Source organism: Vulpes vulpes, chromosome 7, assembly GCF_048418805.1.
Source record: "Vulpes vulpes isolate BD-2025 chromosome 7, VulVul3, whole genome shotgun sequence".
Classification (NCBI taxonomy): Eukaryota; Metazoa; Chordata; class Mammalia; order Carnivora; family Canidae; genus Vulpes; species Vulpes vulpes.
The window spans coordinates 124,457,940-124,473,924 of NC_132786.1; the positions used below are offsets into that span (position 1 = coordinate 124,457,940).

The window sequence follows — 15,985 nt, forward strand, 5'->3', positions numbered from 1 at the left end:
AAAAATTCAAGAGCCAAAAACGTGACGTCACCGTTTAAAGAAAACTAATACAATAGCAGTCTGTACACATGTTGAGAGAAGCGTGTCTCCGAGCTGCCTAAGAGCTCGCGTCCGCACTGCACCGTGACGTGGCCAGGCCGCCTCGGGAGCCCTGCGGGCCACTGGGCACTCACGTTAGGAGCCGACGGTCAGGCAGGGAAGCAGGGGCCAAGAGGTGCGGCCGGGAGGGTGCGCGCACCCACAAGCTGACCGCCGCCGAGGGTGACGGAGCCCTGCGCACTGGCAGGGAGGGGGAAAGAAGGAGAAATGCTACTTCTTAGTTCCAAACATGTCGAGCATCACCTGCCCCGGGGAGCGGATCCACGGTTCCCGCTAAGGCGATGAGGTCTGGCAGGTGGCGGGGGCGGGGGGGGGGGGGGGGGTCCAGCGGAGAACAGGGGATTCACCTGAGGATGGCTCTGGCCCTGTGCCGTGTCACCCGGAGAAACGGCGAGCCACTGGCACCCTGCGAGGTGGCACATATGCGACACTCCGTGCACTTCTGCCCCCAGCAGGCGTCCGGGATGCCTCACCTGGGGCCACCCGCCCTCCCACCTGCCCCCAGCCCGAGGCGACCCGCCCACCGTGCTGTGACCAGAGGCAGGACACCGGAGCAAGGCAGCTGGCTCGCTCGGCGATCATCCTCCCGCCTTAGGGGAACGACAACCAACTGACTTAGAGGGCTCTGGCTGGAAGGGAGGCACCGTTGGACGCCTGCCCTCTCCAATACGTAGGTTCTCTTCAATACAGTTTGTGGTTTTGTTTCTAGAACAGGTTTCCAGGGTGACCTGGGCGGCGCAGCTGGGTAAGCATCAGACTCCTGACTTCAGCTCAGGTCCTGAGATCCTGAGATCCTCGTCCGGCTCCACGCTCCGCGGGGAGTCTCTTCTCTCCTCCTCCCTCTCCCTCTGGTCCTCCCCCTGCATGCTTGCTAGCTCGCTCTCAAATAACTATATTTCAAAAATAATACATTAAAATGGGCTTCCTTGTTAAAATCAAGAAGTCCTGGAATAAAGAAAGGTAAAGAGGTTTCCCAAGGACCAAACTTCAGGGCCGTGCGCTGTGAATCCCCGGAAGAGGTGAAACGCAAGGTGCTGTCTCCAAACTTCTTCACCCAGCACAGGCCCGGAGGACTGGCATCCCACCAGACCACACGGAGGCCAATCCCAGACACGCGCAGAGGGTCAGAGGACAGCCAAGGGGCTCACTGCAGGCAGCAGTGACCGGGACCAGTCCGAGTAACTCCGGGGAGCCCATACCAGCTCCCTGTCGCGGAGAAAGCAGGCACATCCGTTTCATATTCTAAACTCTCCTGGGTATAAGTGGGAGAACAAACCACTCCTTAGGAGGTGAGCAGCCTTATGTAAAGAAAAGCCCCAATGCATCAGTCGCAGCAGAGCTTCTGTTCCCCTATAAGCCTACGTCTCCCGCAGCTGAGGGGTCCTTTCAAACGTTCCATGACCAGATACCTGCCAAGGTGTACGCTTATATTTTGTCACATTTGATAGATGCCGATGGCCGTTTATAATGACCGTTTGTCCATTTTTGTATAAAGGATATGACACAATTTATCTCACCAGTGTTTAGATGAAGGAAGCATTCGAAATACAAATCTGTGTGCCCCAAACTGAAAAATGCAGACAACTGAATTCGTTTAAATGCACAGAAATCGAAACACATACTGACCCAGTGTAAAGACGTCGAAGTTTAGGGTTTCTATTTTGCCTTACAGGTTGGACATCTTCTGAAGCTACTTTTGGTATATGTGATGGGCACTAACAGCAGTTAAAGAATAAACATCTTGCCTTAGTTCTTAGATTTGCTCACAATCTATTATTAGAAGAAGGGAAACAGGGGTGAAGCCAAGAAGATATAATAATGAAACAACATGATGCAAAAAAGAGGTCCTGTGTGTCTATTCAGAAAAGCAGGGTGCTTTAAAATTTTAAAACCTCAAATTATACATGTAATATCCTATTCTATCAGCAAAAGCAAATAGCGAGTTACTTGTTTTTTTGAAAATGAAAGCCTAATTACCCTGTTTAGTTCTATCCAGCTAAACGGCAATGGATGCATTTGCCAGTCTTATTTAACCCCCAATCTGTGGATTCAACACATCCTTAGCTGAACCAGGTAAAATGCATGTCAAAGAAAATACTTCACTTTAAAACATTTACAAAATAGCACTGTTTTCTTAGTGCAAATGTGCAATAAGGTAGTTACACATTAAATATGTGTGGAAAAAACAATCAATAAATAGAAAGACATGCCATATTCCTAGGTGGAACTTCAAGCCTTTTCAATTAAAATCTGTAGAGAATGCGTTCATTCTTGATAAAAGTATCAAACTTTTCATCTGGATAAAATATCATAGAAAGGATTTGAGAAACACTATAAAGGGGGTCTTAGCCACCCCAGAATGATAGTAAACTTAATTTTTATAAAATACTTATTAAAATTTTTAATAGTATCTTGTTGGGGCAGGAATACATAGATGAATGGAGCAAAACTTTTAAAAACAAAGTCAAATATACTTAAGAATTGGCATTATAAATCACTGAAGAAAAAAATGAATGTATTTTTTAAAATACATGAAAACAGTAAGATCACTGGAAGAGGAAAATCAACTAAGTATTCAATTTGGAGATGAGAAAATACTTCTCAGGTACAGAAGTAGAAAAAAACTAAAATGAAATACGACTAAATAAGAATTAGTCTAAACTTGTAAAAGTCAAAAAGCACCAGAAATTAACAAAAATAAATGCAAAATAAGGTATTTTTACGTGAGAAATGATTAATATCCTTAACAAACCAAGGGCCCTTCCTTACACATCGTCTGTCCTCTGCTGAGTCAACCTAGGAGTCAACCTAAGTGGTCAAAAGACACTTTACAAGAGAAAGAGCCAAGAACACTTGTGAAAAGAAATGCAATCTCACCAGTAACCAAACAAAGGCACATTAATAAAATCCCTTTCCAAAATCTTTAGGATTAGTAAACTTCTTAACAACAGTCAGCGTCCTGGAACTTCTGAGAGTCATGTTAAATTGGTACAAACTTAAAAAATCCTTTTTAAAAAAACATACACATCCTTTAATTAAAATAAAATTGTCCTAAGGAAACAGAGACGATTGTTCAAAAACTTTTAAGACAGTACATTTTTGCTCAGTATGAAAATTTGGAAATAGCCTGAGGGTCCAGCAGTAGGTATTAAGTAAATTTCAAATTATGACACATGTTTGAGAACTATACGAGGCAGACATGAACAATTTTGTTATAAAAACTATTTATTGTTATGGGAAAATATTCACCACATAAATAAGTAAAAGAAACGCTATAAATACTAGCATTCCAAATGTTTAAGATGAAGAAAATATGTGTATTAAGAAAACTGGAGATGGAAACCAAATTATCAATGGTTATCACTGAGTAGATGAACTATAACTGGTCGTCTTCTTTGTGCTTTTCTCTATTTTCCAAATTTGAAGAAAGAAAGTTTTAAATTACCGTGTATTAAATATTATGAACAACATATCACTTACTCTTTCACAGTTAACTCCACTTCTAGGAACTTACCTACCCTAAGGACATAAGCAAAAGTGCTAAAACATCCATGGAAAAGGCTGTTTATTGAAATGTTATTTCTAATACAAAACATGCAGCAATAATAGGGAACTTTTAAATAATGGGGGGGGGGGCATATGGTCAACTGTTGGTGGGCCATGAAAAATGCTACTGAAGAATAGCAATGTCAGAGAAAACAAGGTTGTTAAAAACAGAAGAGTATAACAAACTCAGGTACGTGGCTCTAATTTTATGACAAGAGATGTATGATAACTAGAAGGAAGCAAATAAAAAATTTTAATAGTGTGTATCTGGAATGTGATTACTTGGCTCTATTTTATAAATTTTTTCATTGAAAGTGAATTGCTTTTATAATTAATCATAGTTCCAAGAATAATATAAACTTTTAAGTTTACGTACTTGGTTGCTCCATCATCATATGTTCCCATTAAGACTATTGTTCCATCTTGTATGGACTTGAGAAACTCAATAAATGGGGCCACATCTGGAAAACAAGAAAGGATTGATGGGTTTGGGGGATAACTAAATAGCTGTCATGGTAATTTTTTACAAGTTCATATTAATGAAAATAGAAAGTATTTGCAAATCAGTAATCAGTAAAAGGAGACAAATCTTATAAATAGGTCAAAAATGAAGTTTGTCCCTTACTAGGATCCCATCATCAACTTAGAACTTCCCAATCCTTTCATCCTCTGTGTCTTTTGTCCTGATACTGCAGGGGCTAAGGGAAAAAACCATAGCAAAGCTGTATTAAAAGTAGGACTTAACGATTTGAAGAATGAAACTTGACAGGGATGGGGAAGGGGGCAGAAGAAAGGCTCACGGAGTCTCTGAGCGGATGTAAAATTGTTCGTGTGGGTACTTATCTAAGAGGAGGAGACAGAGCCTTTAATTCATAAAAGGTTCTGTAAATTCTTAAAAAGTTAAATATATACACGCACACAAACACACACGTATACACTCTGATTTAAGGGATCCGGTGGGCCTTCTAATCACTGTAACCTGGGGGAAGGAACGGAGGTTCTTCTCTAATTACGGCAAACCCGGCTCTGTGCGCTTCACCTGGTGAACCAAGACGCACAGGAGCTTACAAGAGACCACTGCGGGGACTACGGGCTGGCAAGGCCAGAGGCACGCACGTGCCACCCATTATTTGACGTCTCGGACTCTCTGACGTCAGGTCTGCCTGTCGTCCCCACATCTAACCACTGCAGAGCTGGATCACTTCAAATTTACTCAGGTTCTTTCCACAGCAACAATTCCAAAGCTGTCCCCAACTGAATTCTATTTTACGCGAATAGCACTTCCAATTCTGAGAAAACGTAACAGAGCAGCTAATGAGTCTCCTCCTTCCCAACGCAGAGACGGACTCAACTGCAACGCTCTTCACTGGAGGAGACTTTGGGCCTAATTAATCAACCGGTGATGAGGCAACAGAGCTTCTGGTCACGTGGCTGACTTCCGCAAGGGTCGTGCCAGAGTGTTTCCACGTAACAGGTGCTGGGAGGGCCGCCGACGCCGCCACAGTCTCAGGGCGACGGCAGCATTTAAGTCTACGCTGTCTGACTGCCACGAGAAGTCCTCCGAGCCTCATGTGAAAAATGAGTAAAACGCTGCATCTCATTACAAGCTGAAGAAATATTAGAAAGGCTGAATGGTCTGAAAACTTGGGCAGCCCGGGTGGCCCAGCGGTTTAGTGCCACCTTCCGCCCAAGGCCTGATCCTGGAGACCCCGGATTGAGTCCCACGTCGGGCTCACTGCATGGAGCCTGCTTCTGCCTCTCTCATTCTCTCTCTGCCTCTCTCTCTGCCTCTCTCTCTGTCTCTCTCTCTCTGTATCTCTCATGAATAACTTAATAAAATCTTTTTTTTTTTTTTTAAAAAAGAGGAATATAAAAAGAAAAATGAATGGTCTGAAAACTTGACAAAAATTTCAAGAACAGCAGCTATTGGCTTCCAGGAACTATATAAAGGGGATGGAAATGGGGAGGTGCAGGGGACAGCCTCATGCTGATAAATATCCCCAACCGGCAACTGAGAAAAGAATCCAAAGATAAATCAGTGTTGGCCTTGCATCAGATTTGAGGAAGGAATTTTTTCCAGACACACTCTTGTTTAAGATGCTAGGTCCTTGTTTCTGTCTGTGGGCGACAGACTCACACCTGTTCCTCGAGGAACATCCACACGAGGAAGAGACCTGCGAATTGCTCTAAGTGCCCCAAACTATAAAGAAAACTCCTTCTCTAAAATATTCATGTATTTTAATATTAATCCTAGTTATATTTTAATTTGAGACGAACAAATCATATGCAAAAGATTATTTAAGTCAAAAATGCTTAAATGGCTTACATCCTTCTCCAAATGACTTATTCTTTTTTTTTTTTTTTTTTTTACAAAATTTCAGTTGATGACTTAAAGGATCCAAGGCTTTCAATCAGTTGTCCTGCAGAAAACAGGACTTGGATTTTTAAGATCTCAATTTTGATATTATTGCTCTTAATTACACACAAAATTTCTACAGTAAAGCAAAGCACATGCAATATGACCAATGACTTAAATATAGCTTGACGTTTAGTGGAAAAGAGAAAATGAACTAACACAAATAGACTATCGATCTCTCATTAATGGGTCACATTATATTGAAGAGGCTTAAAAAGTAAGTTGGCGCTGGCAAGAGAACAGTTATGAGTTATTCACACTTACCTCCTCCCCACATGTCAAAATACTTGGTGTCCAATACTTCTCCTGTTTTTCCTGAAAGGGATGGAATTCATGTCAGAATATGCAATTGAAATATACAGCGTATATGACAAGTGATCTTATCCAATGATGGATGTAGATCTATTAGCAGATAATTATTTTAAGACTTAAAATCTGAATTGTATAAATCTAAAATATATTTCTAAGAGTAATTTTTAGAAAAATTAAAATTTTTGACTTTCTCATGAATCTTTGAAGCCAGGGAGCACACAAACCCAAGCTTACAACTGAGTGTAGACCACTCAAATTCAGTTAGATAGGTTTCATCCTTTCATGTTACCACCGTTCCTAATTTAAGAATCACCAAAAAATACGTAAACCTTTTACAGGAAGGTGAATTGATCTTTTTTTTTGAATTGATCTTTTAAAATGTTTTCACTTACTTCTCTTTTAAAATGTATTTTTTTTTTGCTATCAATTAGAAAAATACGTAAAGAACCTTTTACCTAAGAAAACAAAGAAAGCAAAAATGCAGAAGCTTATTTTTTGTTGTGAATGAAATAAAACACACTTTCCTACACTGTGAACTGGGTAAGGTGGCTGTGGTTCCTCATCGCACTATACAGCCTTACAGGGTTATTGTACCAGGAGGAAAGACAAGCATGCATGCAGTTAGGCCTTATTTCACGGGTTCATATGTTCAGACTTGATTCTGCAAGAATACTTGAGACCTTCAGGATTTGATGAGACCTTCAGGATTTGATGAACTTATTTTCACTAATGAACTTGGGTAACAAATGCGGACAATACTGAAAAGTTACAATTAATTCTTATCCTTTAATCCTCTCCCTACTCCTTTCATAGTCTATCACCCTTTGTCATTTACACACCCTCATGTCATTCTTTCTTTCTATTGTTAGACTCAAACATCTTCAGAATTCATCAATTTAATGTTACGCTGGTTTTATCCTCACAACCTCATGGGAAACTCTCCACACACTACACACGTGGGATGCTTTCAGGAAAGCATGCTATAATATGTAGACACCAAGTCTCCACCTCCAGTTAGTTTTTAGGAGGATGTGAAGAAGTTGGACAGAGGGCTTTAGTGTCAAGCATAGCACTTTCTGTCCTGATCCCTTGATATCAGAGTGCATTTTACTTTGGGCCACATGAGTATCCACTGACCACATCTGTAAGCTAAAATAATTATTCTTACCATTTACCAAGGCAACATTGATCCCTCTTCCAACATTATTCTTAACTCCACTCATTAAACTGAAAGGGAAAAGTCAAGACAAATTTAGAATTAGATTTTGTGCATATACATGTATCAGACCAATAAAACTATGCCAAAAAAAAAAAGTTGAGAATATTATATATACACAAGATTGTTTAAGAACTGCAGTGGAGATGAAAAGATTTGTACTACATCACAGAAGACGGTCTAATATTAAATAATTTTAAAGCAATGTCCTTAAGTAAGATTTCACAAATCAATATATTAAAAAACATCAGGGCCCAAACGTCAGACTATTTTTAGCTACTCCTCTGTGTCAGGTTATAAAATACCATTTTAGAAAATCCGTAAAACATGTAGACATTATGCACATATACTGTCTGCACTGTTCTCAAAGGATCAAACAACTGATCATCTCTTTTACTTTCTGCGATATCCATCTGACATGAAACAGAAGTGAGACGCTCTTATAATCTGAAAGCAAGAAAAGTCTCACCTACTTCACCTGTGAACATTCTCTCAGTGATTATCAATGTAAAATTCCTCTATACTCAGAAAAAGGAATCTTGTATTCATTTAATTGCTGCATCTAAGCACCATCACTTGTACTGTTACACCTGAGGTAATCACCATCCAGTGGCAGCTTACAGACCACTATGATTCTGTGAAATAGAAGGTATGAGGGGAATATTTGCTTCTTTTGGTTCAGTTTGTTGAACCAGAATTGTAGGTACCTGCAATTCTAAAAATGCAAGGTCAGTAAAGTTCTTTTATAAAGAGTCAGATGAATGAATAACATCAAGAGCAACCACCAAAGAAAGCTATACACGAAATACACTCAAAAAACAATATGAATAAATCAAAATAGAATTTTTTTTCCTTAAAGATTTATTTGAAAGAGAGAGAATGAGTCAGGGGGAAAAGGGGAAGGGCAGAGGGAGAGGGAGAAGCAGACTCCATACCAAATGGGGAGCATGATGAGGGACTCAAAACAAGAACCCCGAGATCATGGCCTGAGCCAAAGTCAGATGTTTTAATGGACTGAGCCACCTAGGTATCCCCAAAAATAAATTGTTAAAAATATTCATGAACTCACAGATGCCAGTAAAAGAAAATGGGGGGAAAAAAACAAAAACAGAACAAAAAATAATAAAACGGCAGGCCTTAAGCCCTACCATATCAATAATTACAACAAATGTAAATAGTGTAAACATATCAAATAAAGACAGAAATTGACACAGTGGATTAAAATATGACCCAACTATGTGGTGTCTACAAGACATTCTTTCTTTTATTGAGGTATATTAACATATAGGTATACTAAAGTATATCTTTAATTACAAAATCTGTATATATTTAAGTGTATATTTGATAAACATTGTGAAATAATCACAAACTAATTAACACATCCATCACCTTAGTTACTAATATTGTGTGTTTTTATAGTAAGAGCATTAAGAGCTACCCTCTTAGCAAGTTTCAAGTATATAATAAAGTACTGTAATACAGTCAAATCATCACATATTAGATCTCAAGACTATAATCATCTTGTGTAACTAATATTTAGCACCCAGTCACCTGTATCTTCTCCATCTACTCCTCCCCTAAGCCCCTGGTACCCACTGTTCTACTCTCTGTTTCTATGAATTTGAATATATAAGATTCCACATAAGTGACATCATGTAGTATTTGTTTTTCTACAGGTGGCTTATTTCACTTGGCCTAACACCTTCCAGGTTCACCCATGTTGTCCAGATGGCAGTTTCCTTTTAGTTGGCTCAATCATATCCCACTACACATATATATACACATATACCACGTTTTATTTATCCATTCACCCACTGATGGACATTTAAATTGTTTCCATCTTATCTACTGTGAATAATGCTACAATATACATGGGAGTAGATAGTTCTTTAAGATCCTGGTTTTAATTCCTTTGGATATACACCCAGAAGTGGGATTACTGGATATGATAGTTTTATTTCTCATTTTTTGAATAACCTCCACACTGTTTTTCATAACGGCTGTATCAATTTATAGGCCCACCAACAGTGTAAAAGGGCTCCCTTGTCTCCACATCTTCAACACTTGTTCTCCTTCATCTCTCTGAACACTGCCATTCTACCAGGTGTGATGTGAGGGGATTATCTTATGGTGGCTTTGATTTGCATTTCTCCAGTGGTTAATGACATTGAGAACCTCTTCATATACCTGTTGGTCATTTGTATTTCTCTTTTGAGCAATGTCTGTTTAGGCTTTCTACTCATTTTTTAGTCAGGTTATTTTATTTTATATTTTTTTGCTAGAGTTGTAGGAGGTTCCTTATCTATTCTGGATATTAATCTATCACATACATGGTTTGCAAATTTTTTTCCCCATTCAGTAGGTTGACTTTCCATTCTCTTGATTGTTTCCTTTCCTGTGCAAAAGCTTTCTAGTTTGATGTAATTCCATTTGTCTACTTTTACTTTTGTTGTCTTGGTTTTGGTGTCTTATCCAAAAAACCCATTGCCCAGATCAATGTCACAAAGCTTTTTTCCCTAGATTTTCTTCTAGTAGTTTTATGGTTTCAGGTCAGGAAACTCACTTTAAATATAATGATATAGGTAGGTGAAAAGTAAAAGAGTAGAAAGAGATAAATCCTGTAAACAATCAGAAGAACACAGGATTACTACTCAATAATAAAGAAACAATCCAATTTAAAAATGGGCAGGATTTGAATAGACATTTCTCTGAAGAAGATACACAAATAGCCAATAAGCAAATGAAAAGATGTTAAATATCATTAACCATCAGTGAAATGCAAATTAAAACCACAATGAGATACCACTCAACACCCACTAGGATGGCTGTCACCAATAAGTGAAATAACAAGTGTTACGTGGAAAAACTGGAACCCTCATACACTGCTGTTGAAATATAAATTGATGCAGCCACTTCAGAAAATAATCCGGCAGCTCCTCAGGTAGCTATACACAGAATTACTATATGAACCCAAATCCACTCCTAAGTATGTATACAAGAAAAATAAAAACATGTCCATACAAAACCTATACACAAGTGTTTATAGGAACATTATTCATAATAGCCAAAAAGTGGAAACAAACCAAATGTCCATCAACTGACGAGTAAATAAACAAAATGGGATCTATCTCAATGGAGGATTACTCTGTCAGGAAAAGGAATGAAGTACTGATACGTGCTACACGGATGAACTTTGAAAACACTATACTAAGTGAAGAAGCTGATGACAAAAGAACCCCTACATACTACATAACACCTCATATATGATATGTCCAAAATAGGCAAACGTCTAGAAAAAGTAAAATAGTGGTTACTTTGGGCTGGTTGGGGGGGAGGGGCGGGGGAGAAGGGAGTGGAATGGGATGGGAATGGGGTAGTAGGGCAACAGCTAAAGGACACAATTTCCTTTTGAGATCTAAAAATGTTCCACAACTGACTGTAGAGATGGTTGCACATATCTGTGGACATACTAAAAACCACTGACTGTATATGTTAAATGAGTGAATTATATGGCATGTGAATTAGATCTCAATAAAGCTGTTTAAACAAAAGGAAGTAGGAGGAGCTATATTAACACCGATTAAATAGACTTCAGAGCAAAGAAAGTCACAAGAGGGAGATTACACAATAATGATCAAAGGGTCACTTCAGCAAGATGGAGTAAACCTAAATGTGTGCAGATCAAGTAACTGAAGTACAAACCATGTGAATCAAAACCAGACAGAACTGACAGGAGAAACAGACAAATGTACGATCACAGCTGGTTATGTCAACAGCCCCCTCTCAACAACTGATAGACAGAAAATTACCAAATGTACAAAAGAACTCAACAACCATAATAGACAACAAGGTCTAGCTGACATTTAAAAAACATTCCACCCAACAACAGCAGAATACACATCCTTTTCAAGTGTCCATGGAGCAAACACTAAGGGCAGACCATGTCATGAGGTATGATAATAAACCTCAACCTTTTCAAAAGAATTGAAATCACACCAAGTATATTATTCTCCAACCACAACGAAATCAGTAACAGAAGGATAATAGGAAAATCTCCAAACACTTGGAAACTAAACAATATACTTCTCAATAATCCATGGGTCAAAGAGGAGATCAGAAGGGAAATTTAAAAACACACTGAAATGAACAAAAATACAACTGATTAAAATGTGTGAGGCACAGCTAAAAGAGTACTGAGAGAGGAATTTATAGCATTAAGTACTTAAGTTAAAAAATAAACTTAAAAAAATGCCATAAACCTAAAGTAAGCAGAAGAAAAGAAAAAAAGAAATCAATTAAACAAAAAGCTGAAAAAAAAAACAAAACAAAAAGCTGGCTCTTTAAAAAGGTCAGTAAAATCAACAAACCTTTTTTAGTAAGACTGACAGAGAAGAAAAGAGAAGACACAAATCACCAATATCAAGAAGGAAATGGGTTATCACTATAGACCTACAGACATCAAAAGGATAAAGGAATATTATGAACAATTTACACATGTAAATTTGATAACTGATTAATTAGACCAATTCCTCAAGAAGTACAAACTAACACGACTCATCCATTATGGAACAGATCATTTAGGTAGTCCTGTAACTATTAAAGATACTGAATTCATAGTTTATAAACTTACCTCACCAGAAAATCTCCAAGCCTAGACAGTTTCACTGGAGATGCCTACCAAATGTTTAAAAAAAGAATTAACAGTACTTCTACACAAACTCTTTCAGAAGACAAAATACCTCCAACTTTATTTTATAAAGTCAATATTATAAAAATACCAAAACCAGAATTAAGGCTTCATGAGAAAACTACAAACCAATAGGCCTCATCAGTGTATAATCAAAAATCATCCTGAACAAAACATTAGTAAATAGAATTCAGCATTATATTAAAAGAAAGTCATAAACCATGACCGAGTCAGGTTTAGCCTACAGACACATGGTTGTTTTAATATTTGAACAGTTACTGTAATCCACTGTATTAACAGGTTTAAGAAAAATCACATGATCATCTCAATACAGAACATCCGTTTGACAAAATTCAACGCGCATGATGAAAAGTCTCAGGAAACTAGTAATAGAGAACTTCCTCAACTTGATGAAGAACATCTACAAAAATCTACACCTAACATCCTACTGGATGGTGAAGGAAAACACTTTCCCCATAAGATCAGGCACAAGTCAAGGGCGTCCATTCTCATCATTACTATTCAACACAGTATTGGACATCCTAGCCAACTCGGTAAGGCAAGAGAAGGAAATAAAGGAACAAAAATTGGAAAGGAGAAAACAAAGCTGTCTTTATCTGCAGAGGACATGTCTGTACAGATAATCTCAAGGAATTTACAAAAACAAAACAAAAAAACTCCTAGGAGTAATAAATTAATTTAGCAGAGTTATAAGATACAAGACCAACACACAAAAATCAATTGTGTGGCTATGTACTAACAGTATAAAAACTGAAACTAAAAATACAATGTCACCTACAATTGCTCAAAAAAACAGGGGATACTTAGGTATAAATCTAATAAAGCACGTATAGGACCTATAAGCTGAAACCCACAAAGGTTAAGGAAAAATCATGAAGAATATATAAAGAGAGAGAAGAAAAGAGCCATATTCATCAACTGAACAGTAAAGATGGCCAATTTTCTCTAAATTAATATACAGATTTCACACAATTCCTAATAAAATCCCAGGAAGATTTTTCTGTAGATGGAGGCAAGGTTATCTAAAATGTATGGAAAGGCAAAGAAACTAGAGTAGCTAATTCTGAAAAAAAAAAAGGGGGGGGGAGGACTCATTCTACCCCCATTTGAAGACTTACTCCATAACTAGTATAATCAAGAACATGTGGTATTAGTGGACAGATCAATGGAATGAATAGAGAACCCAAAGCCAAGTGGAACCAAAAAATGCACCAGTTGGAAGTATAGCCAACTTATTTTTTTAACAAAAGAGCAAAAGCAATTTGATGGAGGGAGGACAGTCATTCCAACAAGTGGTGTTGAAGCAACTGGATACTCACAGGCCAAAACTAAACCTCAACCTATGTCTCATACTTTATTCAAAAATTAACGTGGGATGAATCATGGATTTAAATATGAAACATAAAACTATAGAGATTTTAGAAGATCATGCAGAGGAAAATCTTTGAAATCTACAAACAAACAAAAGAACCAGACCCACACTAAAAGACGTTCAACATCGCAAGCAATAAAATGTTGTATCACCGCACATCTGAACAGCTAAAACAAAAAAACGATACCATCGCCAAGCTCTGACACATACACGGAGAAACTGGATCTCTCATATGTTGCTGGTAGAAATGTAAGACGGTACGGTCACGCTGGAAAATGTTTGGCAGGTTTCTTACAAAATTAAACACATGCTTACCACACAACCCAGGATGCCCGAGGATTTTACTGAGGAGAAATACAGACGTAGGTCCATACAAAAACCTGTACACGGCTGCTCACAGCAGTTTTATTGGTTAGCAGCTAAAAACTGGAAACAACCAAACCGTCTGGTTGAGGACAACAGATGATGGATAAAGTGTGGTATAGCCATAACACAGACTGTTTACTCAGCCAAAAAAAAAAAAGAAAAAAAAAAAAGAAAAAGAAAGCAGCAATGATTAGGCATCAGTATTTCAAGAGCATTATGCTGAGATGCTGGGTGAAAAAAGCCAATCTCATATGGGTCATATGTTGCATGATTCTGTTTATCTAACATTCTCAAAACATCAAAATGATAGAAATGATGGAAACAGGGGGGTGGCTGCCCGGGGTCAGGGATGGCAGGGGTGACCAGTGACGGGGTAGTGTGAAAGATCTTTGTGGCGACACAATGATTTTGCATCCCAACTGCTGGACGGGCTACATGTCTCCACACATGTGATAAAATGACACAGAACCACACACACACACATTGTTCCAACGCCAATTTCCTGGCTTTGGTGTCATTCTCTGAAAGAGAGAGTCAAGGGGAAACCAGGTACAGAGCGCACAGGGCTCCTCTGTACGGTCTTTTCAACTGCCTGTGATTTCTATAATTATTTCCAAATAAAGAGTCAAAAAAAAAAAAAAAAAACAAAACCACACCTGTTTTCGAAGGTCCACTAAAAGAGGAAAAGGATAAAAATCTGATTTTGAAGCTCAGTAGCGTTTGACCATCTACCCACCCATGTGGGTTGCATTATCTGCCTTCAACATCTCGCTTATCCTTCTCTAAAATCTACACGTGATAAAAGCACAGGCTTTTTTCAAGTGTGTTCAAGAGTAGTTCTGGAAGGTGACCCGTTAGGAAACCAACTCAAGTGCTACTACTCCAAAGAGGGGAGCTTCAGAGCGCATCGCTCTGCTCCTACGTTAGCGAGCTCCGTCATTAATGCCTCAAGCAACAGCTACGGGAGCCCCGTTCCCTAAGACCACGGCTCTAATCCTTAAGGCCTCACGGAGGCTCCTCAGGGACCGAAAGGCAACCCGGAGGCCCCGTGGCACAGGCTTCCCACAAGAGGGCAGCAGCTAATCGGTGTTTAAAACCTGGATTTCCAGCAAGGAAACCTGTAACCAGCAAACGACAAACTACTCCACATTTTTAGATGTATCATGAACCAGTCTCATTAACACAAGTGAAATGTTTGATCTTTCGTGAATATGAAGGTTCCCTCACGACCCTGCCACACCTCCAGACAGAAACCTAAATGTCACATACTCTAGACAGATTACGTAATACGTCTTTGATCGAAGTTTTGTTTCAAATACCTGTGCCGCTCGCCACACGTGTTAACTACCAACATCTTCAAACGATTCGTGTGGAGCAGGGTTTCACAAACGATAGCCCGCGGGACAAATCTAGCCAACTGCCCGTTTTTTCTGGTTTTATTATTTATAAGCTTACAGTGGTCTTTATATTTTTAAATGGTTACTTTTTTTTTTAAAGATTTTTATTTATTTATTCATGAGAGACACACACACAGAGAGAGAGAAACCGAGACAGAGGCAGAGACACAGGCAGAGGGAGAAGCAGGCTCCATGCAGGGAGCCCAACGGGGGACTCGATCCCGGGTCTCCAGGATCACGCCCTGGGCTGAAGACCACGCTAAACCACTGAGCCCCTGGGGCTGCCCAAATGGTTACATTTTAAATGGTTCTACAAGTACTTGTACACTCTCCTTTACCTCTTGACCCTCAGAGTCAAAGATACTGTAATAAATGAATAAATCCCTCAAAATAGTTTGCCATATGTTCCTATACCAAACATTAAGATTATAATAAAAGGTGAAGTATCACCCTAATAGCAAGTGCATATAAACGGAAAGCAAGCGCACACGTGCCTACAAGAAAAGGCATGTGTTGAACATAGGTAAATTCCAGTGGGTGCTCTAATGCAAAA

The 15,985-nt window shown here is 38.9% G+C and overlaps 1 protein-coding gene across 4 annotated transcripts in view; it reads right to left on the reverse strand.

The window, feature by feature from the left end:
• The window catches only part of FAM3C (FAM3 metabolism regulating signaling molecule C), a 50,939-nt gene that overhangs the window by 8,291 nt on the left and 26,663 nt on the right, over positions 1–15,985 (reverse strand). For all 4 annotated transcript variants that reach the window (XM_072764907.1, XM_072764906.1, XM_072764908.1 and 1 more), the window contains 3 exons: positions 7,542–7,600; positions 6,326–6,376; positions 4,022–4,106 (listed from right to left, as the gene is read on the reverse strand). In XM_072764907.1, coding sequence (XP_072621008.1) covers positions 4,022–4,106; positions 6,326–6,376; positions 7,542–7,600 — 195 coding nt within the window. The remainder of the gene's footprint in view (positions 1–4,021; positions 4,107–6,325; positions 6,377–7,541; positions 7,601–15,985) is intronic.